Below are 18442 nucleotides of genomic sequence, written 5' to 3' on the forward strand. Positions count from 1 at the left end.
GTGGACACCGTTTGGCCACATCCCACACTGATGACCGTTTAATTATGAACAATGCCCTACAGAACCGGATGATTAATCCCACACAACTCCAGGCACATTTAAAGAGGCTCTGTCACCAGCATCAACCCTATTAAATGAGACATACTGCCTGGTAGGGCTCATCATGCTGACTAAAACTATATACTTTCCTTTTTTCTGTATGATAAACAGATGCTGTTCTTATTCATATGCAAATGAAGAAATGGAGCAAAAAGAGATGGGGCTCAATCGTCTGTAAGAAATATAATAAAAATAAATATCTCTATATTTATTATTTAAATATAAACACAATAAAAATAAATATGGGTGGGTATTATATAGAAGTTGCTTTTTATATTTTGGCAGTTGGGGAAAAAGTGTTTTCATTTTGTCCACCTAAACTCATTAAGTTTTCCTAAAAAAGCCAAAAGCGCAAAATGTCCACATTTCCCTAAGATGAATACCTTAGGGGGTCAGCACCTCACTTCATGGGTGTTTCTCAGGTTTTGGTACTGTACAACATGTCTTCTGGTGGTATGGTGCAAACAAGTCAGCAATAGAAAAGTAGACCTCCAAAATCCAAAATGTGCCCAAAATATCTGTAAAAAACACATATACGGTATCATTCAAAACGGCAGGAGTAAATTTGTGATAATGTGTGTTTTTTCAAGGCCACATGGTGAATGTGAAAGGCCATTTAAATAAAAATGAAAAAAAAAAATTGCATTATGTCCACCTAAATTCATAACATTTTCAAAATTTCCCCAAGATGAATATTTTAGGGGGTCAACATATTAGAAAGTAGTTACTTTGTGGGTGTTTCTCAGGTTTTGGTACTGTACAACATGTGTTCTGGCAGCAGGGGCGTTACTAGGGTCTCAAAAGATCCAGGGCCCAAGCCCCAATAAACTTGGCTTAGTTCTCTAAATCCCCCCCCCCCCCCCAACACACACACAATACATTTTGCTGTACTTGCTATGCAGCATCACATCTCTCACATCCAGGGGCTCCCAGGTGACGTCTCCTCCGATGTAGATCTTCTCTGTCATTATCTTCTCCATTTGGTCCATATAACTTCTCTCAGCCACCTAGTCTCTGCTGAGTGTGACGCACAGACATCTTAGCTTCCTCATATTTTTATCATCATCCCCAACCTGGAGTCCCCACAGTGTTATCCTGCTGCTCGCTGTGTTCCCCAATACCCTCAAATACTATCCTGAAGTACCACCAATAGTAATTCCCTTCTAGTGCCCCCAACAATGATAATGCTCCCCAAGAGTTCCCCCATTCATCTAAAGACCCCTCTGTAGTAATAAGACCCCCCATAGTGCTCTTAGAAAAAATAAGGCAGATTTATAAGTCCCTCCTATAGAGCCCCTAGTAGTAATACGAATGCCTATAATGTCCTCTACAGTGCCCCCAGTATTTATACTGCCCCCTACTGTTATAATGCTTACCCTGAAGTGCCCCCAGTATTAATAATGCCCCCTGTAGTTATATTCCTCCATTCACTATACAGTCCCATGTAAATAACATCACACCATCTCTCCTGCCCCCTCCAAAATACAGTCCTATGTAAATAACATCACTCTCTTCCCTCCAGCACCCTCCAATATACAGTCCCATGTAAATAAGTAATGGATCAAAATGGAATGCCTCTATATTATAGGCTTTCGATTTGACTTCCGTCCTTTTGGATTCCGTTATTTTCTGTTATAACCATGTTATAACGGAAAACAATGATGTGAACCCAATGTGAATAACATAATCCCCTTCCACAGCCGCCATCAACATACAGTCCCATGTAAATAACATCACGCTTCCCCAGCCCCCTCCAACATTCATTCCCATGTAAATAACATCACTCCCTCCCACAGCTGCCATCAACATACAGTCCCATGTAAATAAAATGACCCACCTCCCCAGCCACCTCCAACACATAGTTCCAAGTAAATAACAGCCCTCTTTTCAGCCCTAACATACAGTCCCAGTTAAATAACCACAACTTCCAGCATTGCTCTGCCTCTCCCTTCACTTGCCTCTCCTCATGTAGCAGACCTTACTACAGCTTCTTCCCCAGGTGACATCATCTCAGGCCCTTCTCAACCAATGCCTGTTTTACTGGTCACATGACCTGTGATGTCACCTCAGGTCCTTCAGCTCTTCCAGTGCATTAGATTCAATTGTATTGCCATCCTAAGGATGGCAATTCAGTTGTATCTAGCTGGCAGGCAGGACATTCAGGGCCTGGGACAAAACATCAGGGACCCAGGCCCCAAATGTTTTAATCTAGCAACGCCCCTGTCTGGCAATATGGTGCCAGAAAGTCAGCAATAGAAAAATAGACCTCCAAAATGCGCTCCACTCATTTCTCGTGGTGAGCCCAGTCAGTAGGTAAACTTCACAAATGGCATTCATTTTCATAGTAGACACATACAGTAATAGTTTTAGACTTTTTTTTAAAATCTTTTGTAACAGTTAAAACATGTTACTAAAAAATTTTAAAATATAATTTTTTCATAATTTTCTGTTTTTCTTTAAAAAAGAAAAAAAAATTGTATGTCACCTAATGACATAAAAAAGGTGTCCTGTGAAAAGTAATATCAAATACATGTAGGTTGGCTCAAAAAATAAATAGTTATTTGCAGTTTGATAGGACCATTGCAAAAACTGAAAAATTGGCCTAGTAAGGAAGGAGGATAAACACTCTGGTAATGAAGTGATTAACACACAAACAAACAAACAAATGTAAGGTCATGCACATAGGAAGGAATAATGAAAGTTACCTGTACAAACTAAATGGTAAACAATGGGTAACCCTGACATGGAAAAGGACTTAGGAATTTTAGTGAACAGCAAACTAAGCTGAAGAAACCAGTGTCAGACAGCTGCTGCCAAGGCCAGTAAGACAATGGCCCAAGATGAGAACATAGTCCTGCCACTTTACAAATCACTAGTCAAACCACACATGGAGTACTGTGTACAGTTCTGGGCTCCTGTGAACAAGGCAGACATAGCAGAGCTGGAGAGGGTTCAGAGAAGTGCAACTATAGTAATAACTTGAATGGGGGGACTACAGTACCCAGAAAGATTTTCAAAATTAGGGTTATTTAGTTTAGAAAAAAGACAACTGAGGGGAGAACTATGTATTACTATATCAAGAGTCGGTACAGACAGGAGTGCACCACCAATGAGGCCAGGTGAGACTATCACCTCATGCAGCACCAGATTTGGGCAAGAGGGGGGCAGCGGAATGGCCATGGGCAATGAAAGGGGTTAAGTTAGGAAATTGGCATGGAGGGGGGGCGCTGTTTCAGTTTTCGGCTCAGACAGCAGAAAGGCTAGGTGCACCCCTTGATCTATTTATACCCAAGACTGTGACTGTGTCAAGAGAACATCCTCAGCGTCTAGCAAAAAAAAATTTTTACACTAACCTAGAAGAGGATTCTTTACGGTAAGAGCATTAAGACTATGAAACTTTCCCGCCTGAGGAGGTGGTGATGGTGTGTTCACTAAAAGAGTTCGAGGGGCCTGAATGTATTTCTGGAGTGTAATAATATTATAGGCTATAGTTACTAGAGATAGGTTGTTGATCCAGGGAGTTATTCTGATTGCCTGATTGGAGTCGGAATTTTTTTCCCCTATGGAGAGTAAAATTTAGCTTCTTACTTCATATGTTTTTTTTGTTTGTTTTTTCCTTTCTCTGGATCGGATCAAATTGCAGGATAACAGGCTGATCTGAATGGACAGATGTATTTTTTTCTTTCCAATCAATAAATTAGAACTGGCTTAGTTGCCCATAGAAACCAATCAGATTCCGCTTTTCATTTTGGACAGCTCCTTTGGAAAATGAAAGGAGGAATCTGATTGGTTGCTATGGGCAATTAAGGCTAGGTCTACACGACGACAATAAGTTGCGCGACAGGGCGCAACATTTGTTGCGCGACATTTTGTTGCACTAATGTCGCGCAACAATTTTTATAATGGCAGTCTATGGTGTCGCACTGCAACATGCTGCGACTGCAACGCAACAGTCTCAGAAAAATCCATCTTGAATGTCGTCGTGTAGACCTAGCCTTAGCCAGTTCTACTTTACACCAGTTTGATAAATGACTCCTGATGCTACTTTGTTACCACTGGTATTACATGTTAACCTATCTGATGCTTCCCGATATTAAGGAGCAGAAATCATCCTCCGTGGATGATTGACAGCTTTCTCCTACACTGTGTCATGGTAGAAAGGTGCTGATTAGCAATGGCGGGGAGGGGGAAAACTTGGAGAGTGTTAACTTATTTAATTTTTTTTCTGATCTCTAAACTGGGCCCTGTCTGTCCTGTTGGAAATGGAGAGTACGTTTCCTTTTTATTATATGAAGCATGTAGTTTTACTGTTAAAAATCACATGTTGATGTTTGATTTATGACTGGTACGTGCTCTCATTTATCCATTTTTATTATGCTTCTTTGTTTTTTGCAGATTTTGTCATCAAAAAGTGAATCGCATCAAAAACATTTATTGCAGAGGGCTCCAGATTATTGTCCATCATCAATGGTAAATGAATAAACCTATTGACATTAAATAAATGCACAATCTGTTAGAAATTTAAAAATGGTATAAAATCATTTTCTGACAATTCACATTAGGCTACTTTCACATTTAGCGTTTTTTGCTGGATCCGGCAGGGTTCATCAAAAATGCTTCCGTTACTGATAATACAACCGCCTGCTTCCGTTATGATCAGATCCGGTTGTATTACCTTTAACATTGCCAAGACGGATCAGTCATGAACTCTATTGAAAGTCAATGGAGGACGGATCAGTTTTCTATTGGATCAGTCCTCCATTGAGGACGGATCCGTCCTCCACAGCGTTATACAACAGGAGCAAACTTAAGTGCATGAGATTTAAACTCATCCACACACTGCATAAAAATCCACAGTGGAAATCAACCTGCAATGCATAGGGTAAAATATGTGGCAACACTGCTGTAAAATCTGTGACAAATCCGCAGTAGAAATTCCACGCAAGTCATATATTATATTTCTATTCTCTAACACAATCTGTTGTGTTAGAGAAAATGGATACATCCCATTGACTTGCATTGGGTGTCAAGCCGGATCTGTCTTGCTTACGCATCCTAGGATGGAAAGCACGCTACAACGTGTTGCGGTTTGCTCTCTGGTATGGGAACACAACTAAACGGAACGGAATGCATTTTGGAGCATTCCGTTCTGTTCAGTTCAGTTTTGTCCCTATTGACAATGAATGGGGACAAAATTAAAGTGTATTTTTGGTAATGAGCCCCTATGACGGATCTCAATGCCGGAAAACTAAAACGCTAGTGTGAAATTAGCCTTAATTGATTATCTCTATGATGCTGCCAATTTGATATCAGGGAAAAAATGACAACCTTTAGGACCAGTTCACAATTAGTTTATTGGTGCTGATTTTGGAGCATTTCTTCCACAAAATTAGCTGCAAAAACTCCTCAAATCAACCTTCTTTTCATTTCAATTGGAAAGAGCACTTGCTTTTTTATTATTTTTTTACACATGAAAAAAGAAGCTGCATGTCCTATCTTAGGGCAGAATCGGCGAATCTCACATTGAAATGAATAGGAAGCTGATTAAAACAGCTCCATGAGAGTTTGTACATTTATTTATTTTTTGTGTATTTTCCGCATGTTTTTTTTTTTTTTTTGCCCAGATCTGCCTCAGAAACCTCAAGCTGAAAATGTAGTTTTGTACTTTATATTAAAGTAAAAACCATTGGTTAAAAAAAGTAAAAAACTGCACAAAAAGCACTTTTTTGAGCTAAAAAAAATATTGTGGAGTGTGCACTGATTTAAATTATTATTTTTTTATATCCAAAGGAGATATTGTATTCCGCCTCTATTAGATGTAATACAGCTAAACTCCATGATTTGGACATTTTCCTGTTCTTTGAAACAACTTAATGGGAATATTTGCCACACTTATTAAGATGGATGAATAAAGATGGCTTGGAGTTTTATGTTATTTCCTGTGATGCTGTGGTCATGCAGTGCTGGGATTATAGGTTTGAATCCAACCAAGAAAAACATTTGCATTGAGTTTGCATGCTTTCCCCGTATTTGCATGAGTTTCCTCCCACACTCCAAAGACCTACAGATAGGGAGTTTAGATTTTGAGCTCCATTGGAGAAAGCAAGCAATGTAAAATCTAACAGTGACCTATAACTGTGAAAAAAAAGTGTAGGTCAATACTAAAGGACCTGTGAGCTTCTATTGGCTAATAAGGGTCATGTGACAGTGTGCATCTTAGGATATGGCTAAAAAAATTTTGGGGAATATCTCAAGAATGGTACGTCCTCAATGTACCTATGTGCCAACGATGTCCAAAGGTTCAGGTGTTTGGATGCCTATAGAGGACAGACAGACATTGATTTTTATAACATACAGAGATTATTATTGTAAAAATGAATGTCTGTTTGTTTGTCTGTCGCATATAGGCATCCAGACACCTGAACTGATGGAAACCAAATTTGGCAGATAGGTACATTGGGTGTCTGGGAAGATTTTCATAATGGTCTCAACTCTCTAGGACATACAATTCTTGAGATATTCCCAAAAACATACTAGCCAATTAGAGCTCATAGGTTCTTTACTCACGTCCTAACTTCCATACACGGCCACTTGACCATTATTAGCCAATAGAAGTTCACAGGTCTTTTCAGTCTTGGCATACACACAGTTTGACGCCAGATTTCCATAACAATTCAGTCAATTTTCTTCACTGTTAGGGGACGGGTGCTGTGGAGGTCACTGTTAAAGGGGTTATCCCATGATTAAAGGGGTTGTCTCACTTCCTCAAGTGGCTTTCATTATGTAGAGAAAGTTAACACAAGCCACTTACTAATGTATTGTGATTGTCTATGTTACTTCCTTTGCTGGCTGGATTCATTTTTCTATCATGACCATGCAGAGGTCATTATGAAGGGGGCGGGGCCCTGTAGAGGTCACTGTTAAAGGGCAGGGTGCTGTGGAGGTCACAGTTAAGGGAGCGGAGTGCTATGGAAGTCACTATTCATGGGGAAGGTAGCTGTAAAGATCAGTATTAACTCCATAAGTACCAGGCCCAATTTTGGTTTTACATCTTCGTTTTTTCCTCCCCAAATTCTTTGCTTTGCAAAAAATATGTCCTATTCTTGGTTGCGGTTGCCTATATAGGCATTCTCTATATAGCGCCAGTGAATGCACCCTAATTGGAAAAATTTGAAAAATTGGAAAAAACCCACAATTCACAGTATTTACTGTGCGCTAAAAATGACATAACATCCTTATTCTGCAGCTCAATATGATTTTTTTTTTACTACTTTAAAAAAATAAAAACCTTAAAAAAAAATCTAACTTTTCTTTGCATCGCCATTTTCTGACAGCCATAACTTTTTTATATTTCGGTTTACAGAGCTGCATGACGGCTTGTTTTTTGCATACCGAACTGTACTTTTTATTGGTACAATTTTTGCGGCACATACAACTTTTTGATCTCTTTTAAAAAAAAAATGGGGGGAAAGGTGACACAAAAATAGCTAATTATTCTTTTTTATTTTTTTTTATTTTTCAAGGGGGCAGTGTGCTGTGGAGGTCGCTGTTAAGGGGTTGGGGCACTGTAGAGATAATTAACCCCTTAGGGACGGGCTCATTTTCACCTTAAGGACCAGGTCATTTTTTGCAAATCTGACCAATGTCACTTTATGTGGTGATCACTTTAAAACGCTTTGACTTATCCAGGCCATTGTTTTTTTCGTCACATATTGTACTTCATGACACTGGTAAAATGGAGTAAAAAAAAAATCTTTTTTATTTATAAAAAAATAGCAAATTTGCACAAAATTTGGAAAAAAATGCAAATTTCCAAGTTTCAATGTTAACCCTTTAGGTGTTCACAAAGAAATAATGGAAAATAGAGATACAATTTCAAAATTTCACTTTTTGGCAGATTTTAATATTTTTTTTCCAGTTACAAAGCAAGGGTTAACAGCCAAACAAAACTCAATATTTATGGCCCTGATTCTGTAGTTTACAGAAACACCCCATATGTGGTCGTAAACTGCTGTACAGGCACACGGGAGGGCACAGAAGGAAAGGAATGCCATACGGTTTTTGGAAGGCAGATTTTGCTGGACTGGTTTTTTGACACCATGTTCCATTTGAAGCCCCCCTGATGCACCCCTAGAGTAGAAACTCCAAAAAAGTGACCCCATTTTAGAAACTACGGGATAGGGTGGCAGTTTTGTTGGTACTAGGTTAGGGTACATATTGTAAGGCTGTTACCAGCCTGCATTTGTGGGAGGGGCGTCTGGCTATTTATTCACCTTCCCTCCGCTCAGCCAGACGCCCGAGCCTCACGCATCACTGCGGTATCGCGCTCCGTCACACGCCAGCCTGCCAGGTAATCGGGGCTCAGCTGGCTCCGTTCCAGCTGTGCCTCACGCCCGACCTGGTCTCTAGCCCCTGGGGTGCGGGGTTGAGATGCCGCTCTCCCCCAGTATGTTCCGCCCACGGAATTACAGGCTGCTGGATTGGGGGAGCGGCATCCTAGCTTCTTGATCTGCCGGTCACATGCCGGCTCCGAATGAGTGTCAATGAATGAATAAGATGCTCGTTCAGTTATACTGCCTATACCGATTCCTAAATCTTATCTGGAAACCAGTTATGCTCCTAGGGCCTCCAGCACAGGAGGTGTTGGCAATTGTGGTTTTATGATGCAGGTAGTACTCCTGTTTCTCAGGGGGGGCGCAGCTTCACGTCAGCACTCGCTTGCTTTTCACCTTTTACCATAGCATCATAATACCAGAATTTGCGGTTTAGGTGAAGGGGATGATTTCACTCTACTGTTTTAAGACAGCGGATTTTGTTTTCTGTCTCAATTTGCTTCTGTCTCCTGGTCTTTCCGTTTTCCAGGGTCCCTGGATCGCCCAGGTTGTCAAATGTTCCTGGATCGCCCAGGTTGTCCATGTTCCTGGATCGCCCAGGTTGTCAATGTTCCTGGATCGCCCAGGTTGTCAATGTTCCTGGATCGCCCAGGTTGTCTAGGTTCCTGGATCGCCCTCTCCGTCTCTCTGATTGTCTCCGTTTTCTTAGGGTTTTACATCTATTCTGATGTCGGTTGTTCTTTCCTTTAGATTGGGCAGTTGTTATTTTTCCTTCCTCTCCTTCGTTTCATCTAGGAATTTCGAGGCAATTCCAGGTAAGTCGGCTCAGAGACGGTCACTGGGGCAGGGTTAACTGTCAGTTTGATACTCAAGTCCGTTCTTTTTTATTAGTTCCACTCAAACGATAGTTTTTTTTTTTTTTTGGAAGTCGTCTTTCCAAATCCGTTCGCATTCCGTCAGGTAGGTTCTTCCTTTGGCCACTTTACACGCTTCAGTCTCTCACTTTCTTTCGGCTGCTATTACCGCTTCCGTCTGTGCCTCTTTCGTTTTTCCGGTAGACATAAGTTCCCCCTTTTTTCCCAGGTCATCATGTCTCACATATCCGATATGGAGGACAACCTCTCCATGCCAGGATCGTCCGTCTCGGGGCATTATAGCAACACATCATTAAGGAGTTGGACTGTGCCAAGGTTGATCGCCGAACTCAATCGCAGGGGGATTCGGCATCCCACGACTGCCCGCAAGGCCGAATTATACCGGCTCCTGATGACCACTCCGGGTCCAACAGCTGAGCTCAGATCCAGTCGTCCATCACCGGACTCGTTAGTTCAGTCACGGACATTTAGAATAGGGTCGCGGTTTTAGAAAACAGGCCAGCAGCCTCACCGCAATATCCAGGTTCGGCAGTCATTCCTGCCATTCCTCCGGACGTTGCAGGTAGGCCTTCTGCCACCCCCCAGATTGCTCCTTCCCATTTCGTTCCGGAGCATATTAAGAAGGATATCCTGGCAGGCAAGGACGTAAATTTGGCATCCATTTTGATTGCCTCCCAGGATATTTCTGAAAACCGGGTGATTAATTGCGGAGAGGTTTCCGTGGTGTTGAAGGCCAAGGATGCTCGGCTAAACAGGAAGTTGTCAGTTTCCGAGTTCGTCCTGGCCTTCAAGCCTCTACAGGGATGTAATGTGCTCCGCTCACCCTAATTGCAGGGAAGAATTAGACACCTACTTGTACCGGATTACGGATTTGGGGCACAAGTACGGCGGCTCGGCATTTTACGACTATCACCGTTCGTTTTCTGCCAAAGCCGCCGCGGCCCTGAATCAATTTCAGTTCATGTCCAACTGGGCAGACTTGGACATGGAGCTATTCTGCCGGCACTTCGCAGGTCTGAAGGCTCCCCTGTGTGCCATCTGCCAATCCATCTTTCATTCCACGGAATGGTGCCCTAATCCGGTGCAAGATCCTCAGTCAGCACCCACTCCAGGTCCTTCCAGATCCTCCAGGTCTTCCTCGTCATTAGATAAACTGGGCAGGCCTATTGTGTACCTCGGCAGTAGCCAGGTGTGCAATAATTTTAATGCCAAGGTCTGTGCTTTCAACGCGTGCCGAGCACTGCACATCTGCTCCCTTTGTTTTCGGGCTCATCCTCGTCCTTCCTGTCCCAGGAAGTCAGCCAGGGACTCCTGACTAGCCAACCTCAACTTGGAGTTGCTGGCTGCACTCGTGCAGGGCCACCCAGATCGTTCCTTTGTCACCTTCTTATTGGATGGGTGCAGAGAGGGGTTTCACACCGGCATTATCACGCGCCCTCAGGGCTGCTGGATGGGCCCCAATCTGCTATCCGCCTCCAGTGACCCTGAGGCGGTGACCACCCTCATTCAGGCAGAGGTCGACAAAGGGTTCGTCATTGGTCCCTTCCTTAAGATCCCGTTCCAGTCGTGGCGCATCAACCCTATCGGCCTTGTCACGAAGTTATCATCAAATAAAAAACGTCTCATTTATGATCTCTCCGCACCTCATATGTCCTCCATCCCCAGTCTTAATTCACTCATTCCGTCTGAGGAATATTCCATGCAGTATTCCTCAGTCGACGAGGCCATCCAGTACATTCTTCAAGCAGGTGTCGGGGCTTGGTTGGCCAAGGTAGATATTGCTGATGCTTTCAAGCTGCTTCCAATACACCCGCAGCTTTGGAAGTACTACGGCATCCAGTGGGCAGATACATTTTACTTTGCCAACTGGCTTACCTTTGGCTCCAAGAGCAGCCCTTGGCTTTTTGAACAACTTGCTAAAGCCCTGCACTGGATTCTCAACCATCACGGTGGCTTATCCATGGTCGTTCACTACTTGGAAGACTTTCTCCTCATTGAAAGGCCCAGTCAGGTCCCTTCCATTCCCCATTCACTTCTGGATATTTTTTCCAGACTCCAGGTTCCCGTGGCCACGGCCAAGACTGAGAGTCCGGCCACTACAGTCACCTTCCTGGGCATCATCCTAGATACCGTTAAAATGGAGGCTAGCCTCCCCAGCGAGAAGTTGCTCAGGATTCGCTCAGCCATCTCCCGGGCAGTTCAGTCTCACTCACTGACCAGGGCGGAGCTCCAATCCTTGCTGGGGATGCTTAATTTCGCCTCCAGAATTATGCCTCAAGGCAGGGCCTTCCTTTCCAGGTTGCTATGTCTCCTGCCCTCTGCCCCGGAGCAAGATTCCGTTGTCCATTTGGACAGCCAGGCCATTGCAGATCTCGACATGTGGAGCAGTTTTCTCTCTGACTGGAATGGCATTTCTTTGTTCGTTCCGCAGTGGGATTCCTCTTCCCCCATGGTTTTCTCCGACGCCGCTGGTTCCTCCGGGTTCGCTGCCATTTTCAGGTCTCATTGGCTGGCTGCCGGATGGCCGCCAGAATTAGCCTCAGACTCTGCAGCCCTAAAATCCTCCCCCCTTTTGGAACTGTACCCCATAGTGGCGGCTGCTCAGGTCTGGGGTCATCACTGGTCTAACACTTCTGTGACGTTCATTACAGATAGTCAGACCTTGGTGGACATTGTCAACAAGGGCAGGGCCCAGTCCCCCAGGATCATGGCGTTGTTGCGCAAGTTAGTGTGGTTATCCCTCCATCACAATTTCCACATGCGCTGCGTACACATCTCAGGCGAACAGAATAGGGCTGCGGACGCGCTTTCCCGTTAGCATCCGAGGTTCATTGCCCGATAGCCCACTCTTGGGCAAGCCTCTCAGCACCTCTCAGTTTATCTCTTACATCCGCGCCCTCGCCCAGGGACTAGGCTATGACCCCAAGGTAATTTCAGGCCACTCATTTTGCATAGGGGCAGCCTCCGCCGCTTCTCGACATCGGGTGCCGGCCCATGTCATCCGGTCCATGGGGCGGTCCTCCTGCTTTACCAGGTATATACCCAATCCTCAAGCTGAGATATCTCATTCCTTTCGCTCACTGGCTTTGTAATTTGTAAATAAAGTGTTGTACCTACCTGTTGTTTTTTGCCCCCTTTTCTCACTGGTGTACCCGCGCCCATGGCTTCCGGCACAATTCAGCCACTATGTTCAGGGCAGGTTTCTCTGCGTACGCCGACGTTGTCCTAGCCCTGACCATAAATTGTAAGGCTGTTACCAGCCTGCATTTGTGGGAGGGGCGTCTGGCTATTTATTCACCTTTCCTCCACTCAGCCAGGCACCCGAGCCTCACGCCCCTCCCTCCCGCCCTTTTTCAGGCTTCCATCAGGTATGCCCCCTTTTCTCACTGGTGTACCTGCTCCCGTGGCTTCCGGCACAATTCAGCCACTATGTTCAGGGCAGGTCTCTGCGTACGCCGACGTTGTCCTAGCCCTGACCATAAATGATTTTTGGTTGCTCTATATTACACTTTTTGTGAGGCAAGGTAACAAAAATAGCTGTTTTGGCACCGTTTTTGTTATTTGCAACATTCCTCTGATCATGTGGTATTTTTATAGAGCAGGTTGTCACGGACGCGGCGATACCTAATATGTATACTATTTTTTTATTTATGGAAGTTTTACACAACAATTTCAATTTTGAAAAAAATAAAAATAAATCATGTTTTAGTATCTCCATAGTCTGAGAGCCATAGTTTTTTCAGTTTTAGGGTGATTATTCTTGGGTAGGGTATGATTTTTGCAGGATGAGATGACGTTTTGATTGGCACTATTTTGGGGTGAATATGACTTTTTGATCACTTGCTATTACACTTTTCCAAAGTGCACCTTTCAGATTTTGCAGGCCATTTTGCAGGCCATTTTTTACACATTTTGATTGCAAGGTACTTCTCACACATTTGGGCCCCTAAATTGCCAGGGCAGTATAACTACGCCACAAGTGACCCCATTTTGGAAAGAAGACACCCCAAGGTATTCCGTGAGGGGCATGGCGAGTTCCTAGATTTTTTTATTTTTTGTCACAAGTTAGCGGAAAATGATGATTTTTTCTCTTTTTTCCTTACAAAGTCTCATATTCCACTAATTTGCGACAAAAAATAAAAAATTCTAGGAACTCGCCATGCCCCTCACGGAATACCTTGGGGTGTCTTCTTTCCAAAATGGGGTCACTTGTGGCGTAGTTATACTGCCCTGGCAATTTAGGGGCCCAAATGTGTGAGAAGTACCTTGCAATCAAAATGTGTAAAAAATGGCCTGCAAAATCTGAAAGGTGCACTTTGGAATATGTGCCCCTTTGCCCACCTTGGCAGTAAAAAAGTGTGACACATCTGGTATCGCCGTACTCAGGAGAAGTTGGGGAATGTGTTTTGGCATGCCATTTTACATATACCCATGCTGGATGAGAGAAATATCTTGGCAAAAGACAACTTTTCCCATTTTTTTATACAAAGTTGGCATTTGACCAAGATATTTTTCTCACCCAGCATGGGTATATGTAAAATGACACCCCAAAACACATTCCCCAACTTCTCCTGAGTACGGCGATACCAGATGTGTGACACTTTTTTGCTGCCAAGGTGGGCAAAGGGGCACATATTCCAAAGTGCACCTTTTGGATTTCACCGGTCATTTTTTACACATTTTGATTGCAAAGTTCTTCTCACACATTTGGGCCCCTAAATTGCCAGGGCAGTATAACTACGCCACAAGTGACCCCATTTTGGAAAGAAGACACCCCAAGGTATTCCGTGAGGGGCATGGTGAGTTCCTAGAATCTTTTATTTTTGTCGCAAGTTAGTGGAATATGAGACTTTGTAAGGAAAAAAGAAAAAAAAAGAAAAATCATCATTTTCCGCTAACTTGTGACAAAAAATAAAAAATTCTAGGAACTCGCCGTGCCCCTCACGGAATACCTTGGGGTGTCTTCTTTCCAAAATGGGGTCACTTGTGGCGTAGTTATACTGCCCTGGCAATTTAGGGGCCTAAATGTGTAAGAAGTACCTTGCAATCAAAATCTGTAAAAAATGGCCTGTGAAATCCGAAAGGTGCACTTTGGAATATGTGCCCCTTTGCGCACCTTGGCTGCAAAAAAGTGTCACACATCTGGTATTGCCGTACTCAGGAGAAGTTGGGGAATGTGTTTTGGGGTGCCATTTTACATATAACCATGCTGGATGAGAGAAATATCTTGGCAAAAGACAACTTTTCCTATTTTTTTTATACAAAGTTGGCAAGATATTTTTCTCACCCAGCATGGGTATATGTAAAATGACACCCCAAAACACATTCCTCAACTTCTCCTGAGTACGGCGATACCAGATGTGTGACACTTTTTTGCAGCCTAGATGCGCAAAGGGGCCCAAATTCCTTTTAGGAGGGCATTTTTAGACATTTGGATCCCAGACTTCTTCTCACACTTTCGGGCCCCTAAAAAGCCAGGGCAGTATAAATACCCCACATGTGACCCCACTTTGGAAAGAAGACACCCCAAGGTATTCAATGAGGGGCCTGGCGAGTTCCTAGAAATTTTTTATTTTTTGCATAAGTTAGCGGAAATTGATTTTTTTGTTTTTTTTCTCACAAAGTCTCACTTTCCGCTAACTTAGGACAAAAATTTCAATCTTTCATGGACTCAATATGCCCCTCAGCGAATACATTGGGGTGTCTTCTTTCCGAAATGGGGTCACATGTGGGGTATTTATACTGCCCTGGCTTTTTAGGGGCCCTAAAGCGTGAGAAGAAGTCTGGAATATAAATGTCTAAAAATGTTTACGCATTTGGATTCCGTGAGGGGTATGGTGAGTTCATGGGAGATTTTATTTTTTGACACAAGTTAGTAGAATATGAGACTTTGTAAGAAAAAACAAAAACAAAAACAAACAAAAAATTTCCGCTAACTTGTGCCAAAAAAAATGTCTGAATGGAGCCTTACAGGGGGGGTGATCAATGACAGGGGGGGTGATCAATGACAGGGGGGTAATCACCCATATAGACTCCCGGATCACCCCCCTGTCATTGATCACCCCCCTGGTAAGGCTCCATTCAGACGTCCGTATAATTTTTACGGATCCATGGATCGGATCCGCAAAACACATGCGGACGTCTGAATGGAGCCTTACAGGGGGGTTATCAATGACAGGGGGTGATCAGGGTGATCACCCCCCTGTCACTGATCACCCCCCCTGTAAGGCTCCATTCAGACATCCGCATGATTTTTACGGATCCATGGATACATCGATCGGATCCACAAAACACATGCGGACGTCTGAATGGAGCCTTACAGGGGGGTTATCAATGACAGGGGGTGATCAGGGTGATCACCTTCCTGTCACTGATTACCCCCCCTGTAAGGCTCCATTCAGACATCCGCATGATTTTTTACGGATCCATGGATACATGGATCGGATCCACAAAACACATGCGGACGTCTGAATGGAGCCTTACAGGGGGGTTATCAATGACAGGGGGTGATCAGGGTGATCACCCCCCTGTCACTGATCACCCCCCCTGTAAGGCTCCATTCAGACATCCGCATGATTTTTACGGATCCATGGATACATGGATCGGATCCACAAAACACATGCGGACGTCTGAATGGAGCCTTACAGGGGGGTTATCAATGACAGGGGGTGATCAGGGTGATCACCCCCCTGTAAGGCTCCATTCAGACATCCGCATGATTTTTTACGGATCCATGGATACATGGATCGGATCCACAAAACACATGCGGACGTCTGAATGGAGCCTTACAGGGGGGTTATCAATGACAGGGGGTGATCCTGGTGATCAGGGTGATCACCCCCCTGTCACTGATCACCCCCCCCTGTAAGGCTCCATTCAGACATCCGCATGATTTTTACGGATCCATGGATACATGGATCGGATCCACAAAACACATGCGGACGTCTGAATGGAGCCTTACAGGGGGGTGATCAATGACAGGGGGGTGATCAGGGAGTGTATATGGGTGATCACCCGCCTGTCATTGATCACCCCCTGTAAGGCTCCATTCAGACGTCCGCATGTGTTTTGCGGATCCGATCCATGTATCCATGGATCCGTAAAAATCATGCGGACGTCTGAATGGAGCCTTACAGGGGGGTGATCAATGACAGGGGGGTGATCAATGACAGGGGGTGATCAGGGAGTGTATATGGGTGATCACCCGCCTGTCATTGATCACCCCCCTGTAAGGCTCCATTTAGACGTCCGTATGCGTTTTGCGGATCCGATCCATGTATCCGTAAAAATCATACGGACGTCTGAACGGAGTCTGACAGGGGGGTAATCAATGACAGGGGGGTGATCAGGGAGTTTATATGGGGTGATCATGGGTGATCAGGGGTTTATAAGGGGTTAATAAGTAACGGGCGGGGGGTGTAGTGTAGTGTGGTGTTTGGTGCGACTGTACTGACCTACCTGAGTCCTCTGGTGGTCGATCCTAACAAAAGGGACCACCAGAGGACCGGGTAGGAGGTATATTAGACGCTGTTATGAAAACAGCGTCTAATATACCTGTTAGGGGTTAAAAAATTTGGATCTCCAGCCTGCCAGCGAGCGATCGCCGCTGGCAGGCTGGAGATCCACTCGCTTACCTTCCATTCCTGTGAGCGCGCGCGCCTGTGTGCGCGCGTTCACAGGAAATCCCGGCCCTCGCGAGATGACGCATATATGCGTGACTCTGCGCAGGGCCGCCACCTCCGGACCGCACATCTGCGTTAGGCGGTCCGGAGGTGGTTAATAGCATCGGAACAGGGAGGAGGAGACTCCAGGGTTTCCCAATGGGCGTATCCTTCTCCCTAGCTGTTGCTCGGTTCAATCACAAGGGGGAAGGATCAACAGATCAACACGTCATATTCGGGCAGCGCCGGGTACATTGTTTAGTAGAATGATAGAGATAGAGTTATGGACTATATATGTATATAAGCTAATAAAACACTAATTTTACACATTTATAGGAGTGCTGCAAAGAGTTAAAAGGGTTGTATCACTTCAGCAAATAGTATTTATCATGTAGACAAAGTTAATACATTAGTAATGTATTGTGATTGTTCATATTGCCTCATTGCTGGCTTAATTCATTTTTTCATCACATTATACACTGCTCGTTTCCATGGTTATGACCACCCAACAATCCAAAGAAAGCACCAGCTTATGTAAGCTCCCACGGTCCCGTCCACCAGAGAGGGCACTGCTTTTTCCTATAGTGTGCAAGCACGACCACTGCTGATAGCTTTCAGTGTGGTCATAACCATGCAAAAAAGTGGTGTATAATTTGATGGGAAAATGAATCCAGCCAGCAAAGGAAACAATATGGACAATCACAATAAATGAGGAACTGCATTGTATTAACTTTATCTACATGATATATGCTAGTTGTTGAAGTGAGACAACCCTTTTAAGGTGCCCATACACTCAACAGCTGTTCGACCAACAACAGTCTATTCACCTTACACATTTGGTATGGCTAAGCATATATTGAATGGCTATCAAATACCTCAGATGGCTTTTCTCCCAGGAGAACAAAAGGATCTAGCACTGTAATTTAGAGCTGTTTTCTTGCTCTGAATTTTCATTATGTAATGCCCATTGATTTCAGTTTAAGGCATCAGTTTATACTGCAATTTATTAGCATTTTTGCCTGTATCAGTTGCAGTTGATTTACTAGTATTCTCAATTAATTTGCAGATGAGTGGTTCAACCTGTGTATAACTGTTGTACTTGTCTGGCTTATTTTTAGACTGAATTTTGGAACTGTATGAATTCTTCACTACCAGGTATGAGTAAAATTTTCTTGGTGCACTTTTATTTTCCATTCAGCTCTAAAAGATTTTGATAAAGTAAAAAATATGCAGTCAATTATTATAGGACTTAAAGGGGTTGTCTCACTTCAGTAAGTGGCATTTATCATGTAGAGAAATTTAATACAGGACACTTACTAATGTGTTGTGATTGTCCATATTGCTTGCTTTGCTGGCTTGATTCATTTTTCCATCACACAGTTTGTATTAGCTTCCTTTACATAATAAATAATATTTACTGAAGTGAGACAACCCCTTTAATTTTTCATGATATAGTTGACTGTAGCTATAACAC

The 18442-nt window shown here is 43.7% G+C and overlaps 1 protein-coding gene across 1 annotated transcript in view; it reads left to right on the forward strand.

Moving 5' to 3' along the window:
- Window positions 1-18442, forward strand: part of RECK (reversion inducing cysteine rich protein with kazal motifs) — an 801790-nt gene that overhangs the window by 101649 nt on the left and 681699 nt on the right. Inside the window, exons 3-4 of the mRNA XM_044293464.1 lie at window positions 4495-4569; window positions 18087-18123. Of these exons, the coding sequence (XP_044149399.1) occupies window positions 4495-4569; window positions 18087-18123 (112 nt within the window). The remainder of the gene's footprint in view (window positions 1-4494; window positions 4570-18086; window positions 18124-18442) is intronic.

The sequence above is a fragment of the Bufo gargarizans genome, chromosome 5 (genome assembly GCF_014858855.1).
Source record: "Bufo gargarizans isolate SCDJY-AF-19 chromosome 5, ASM1485885v1, whole genome shotgun sequence".
NCBI lineage: Eukaryota > Metazoa > Chordata > Amphibia > Anura > Bufonidae > Bufo > Bufo gargarizans.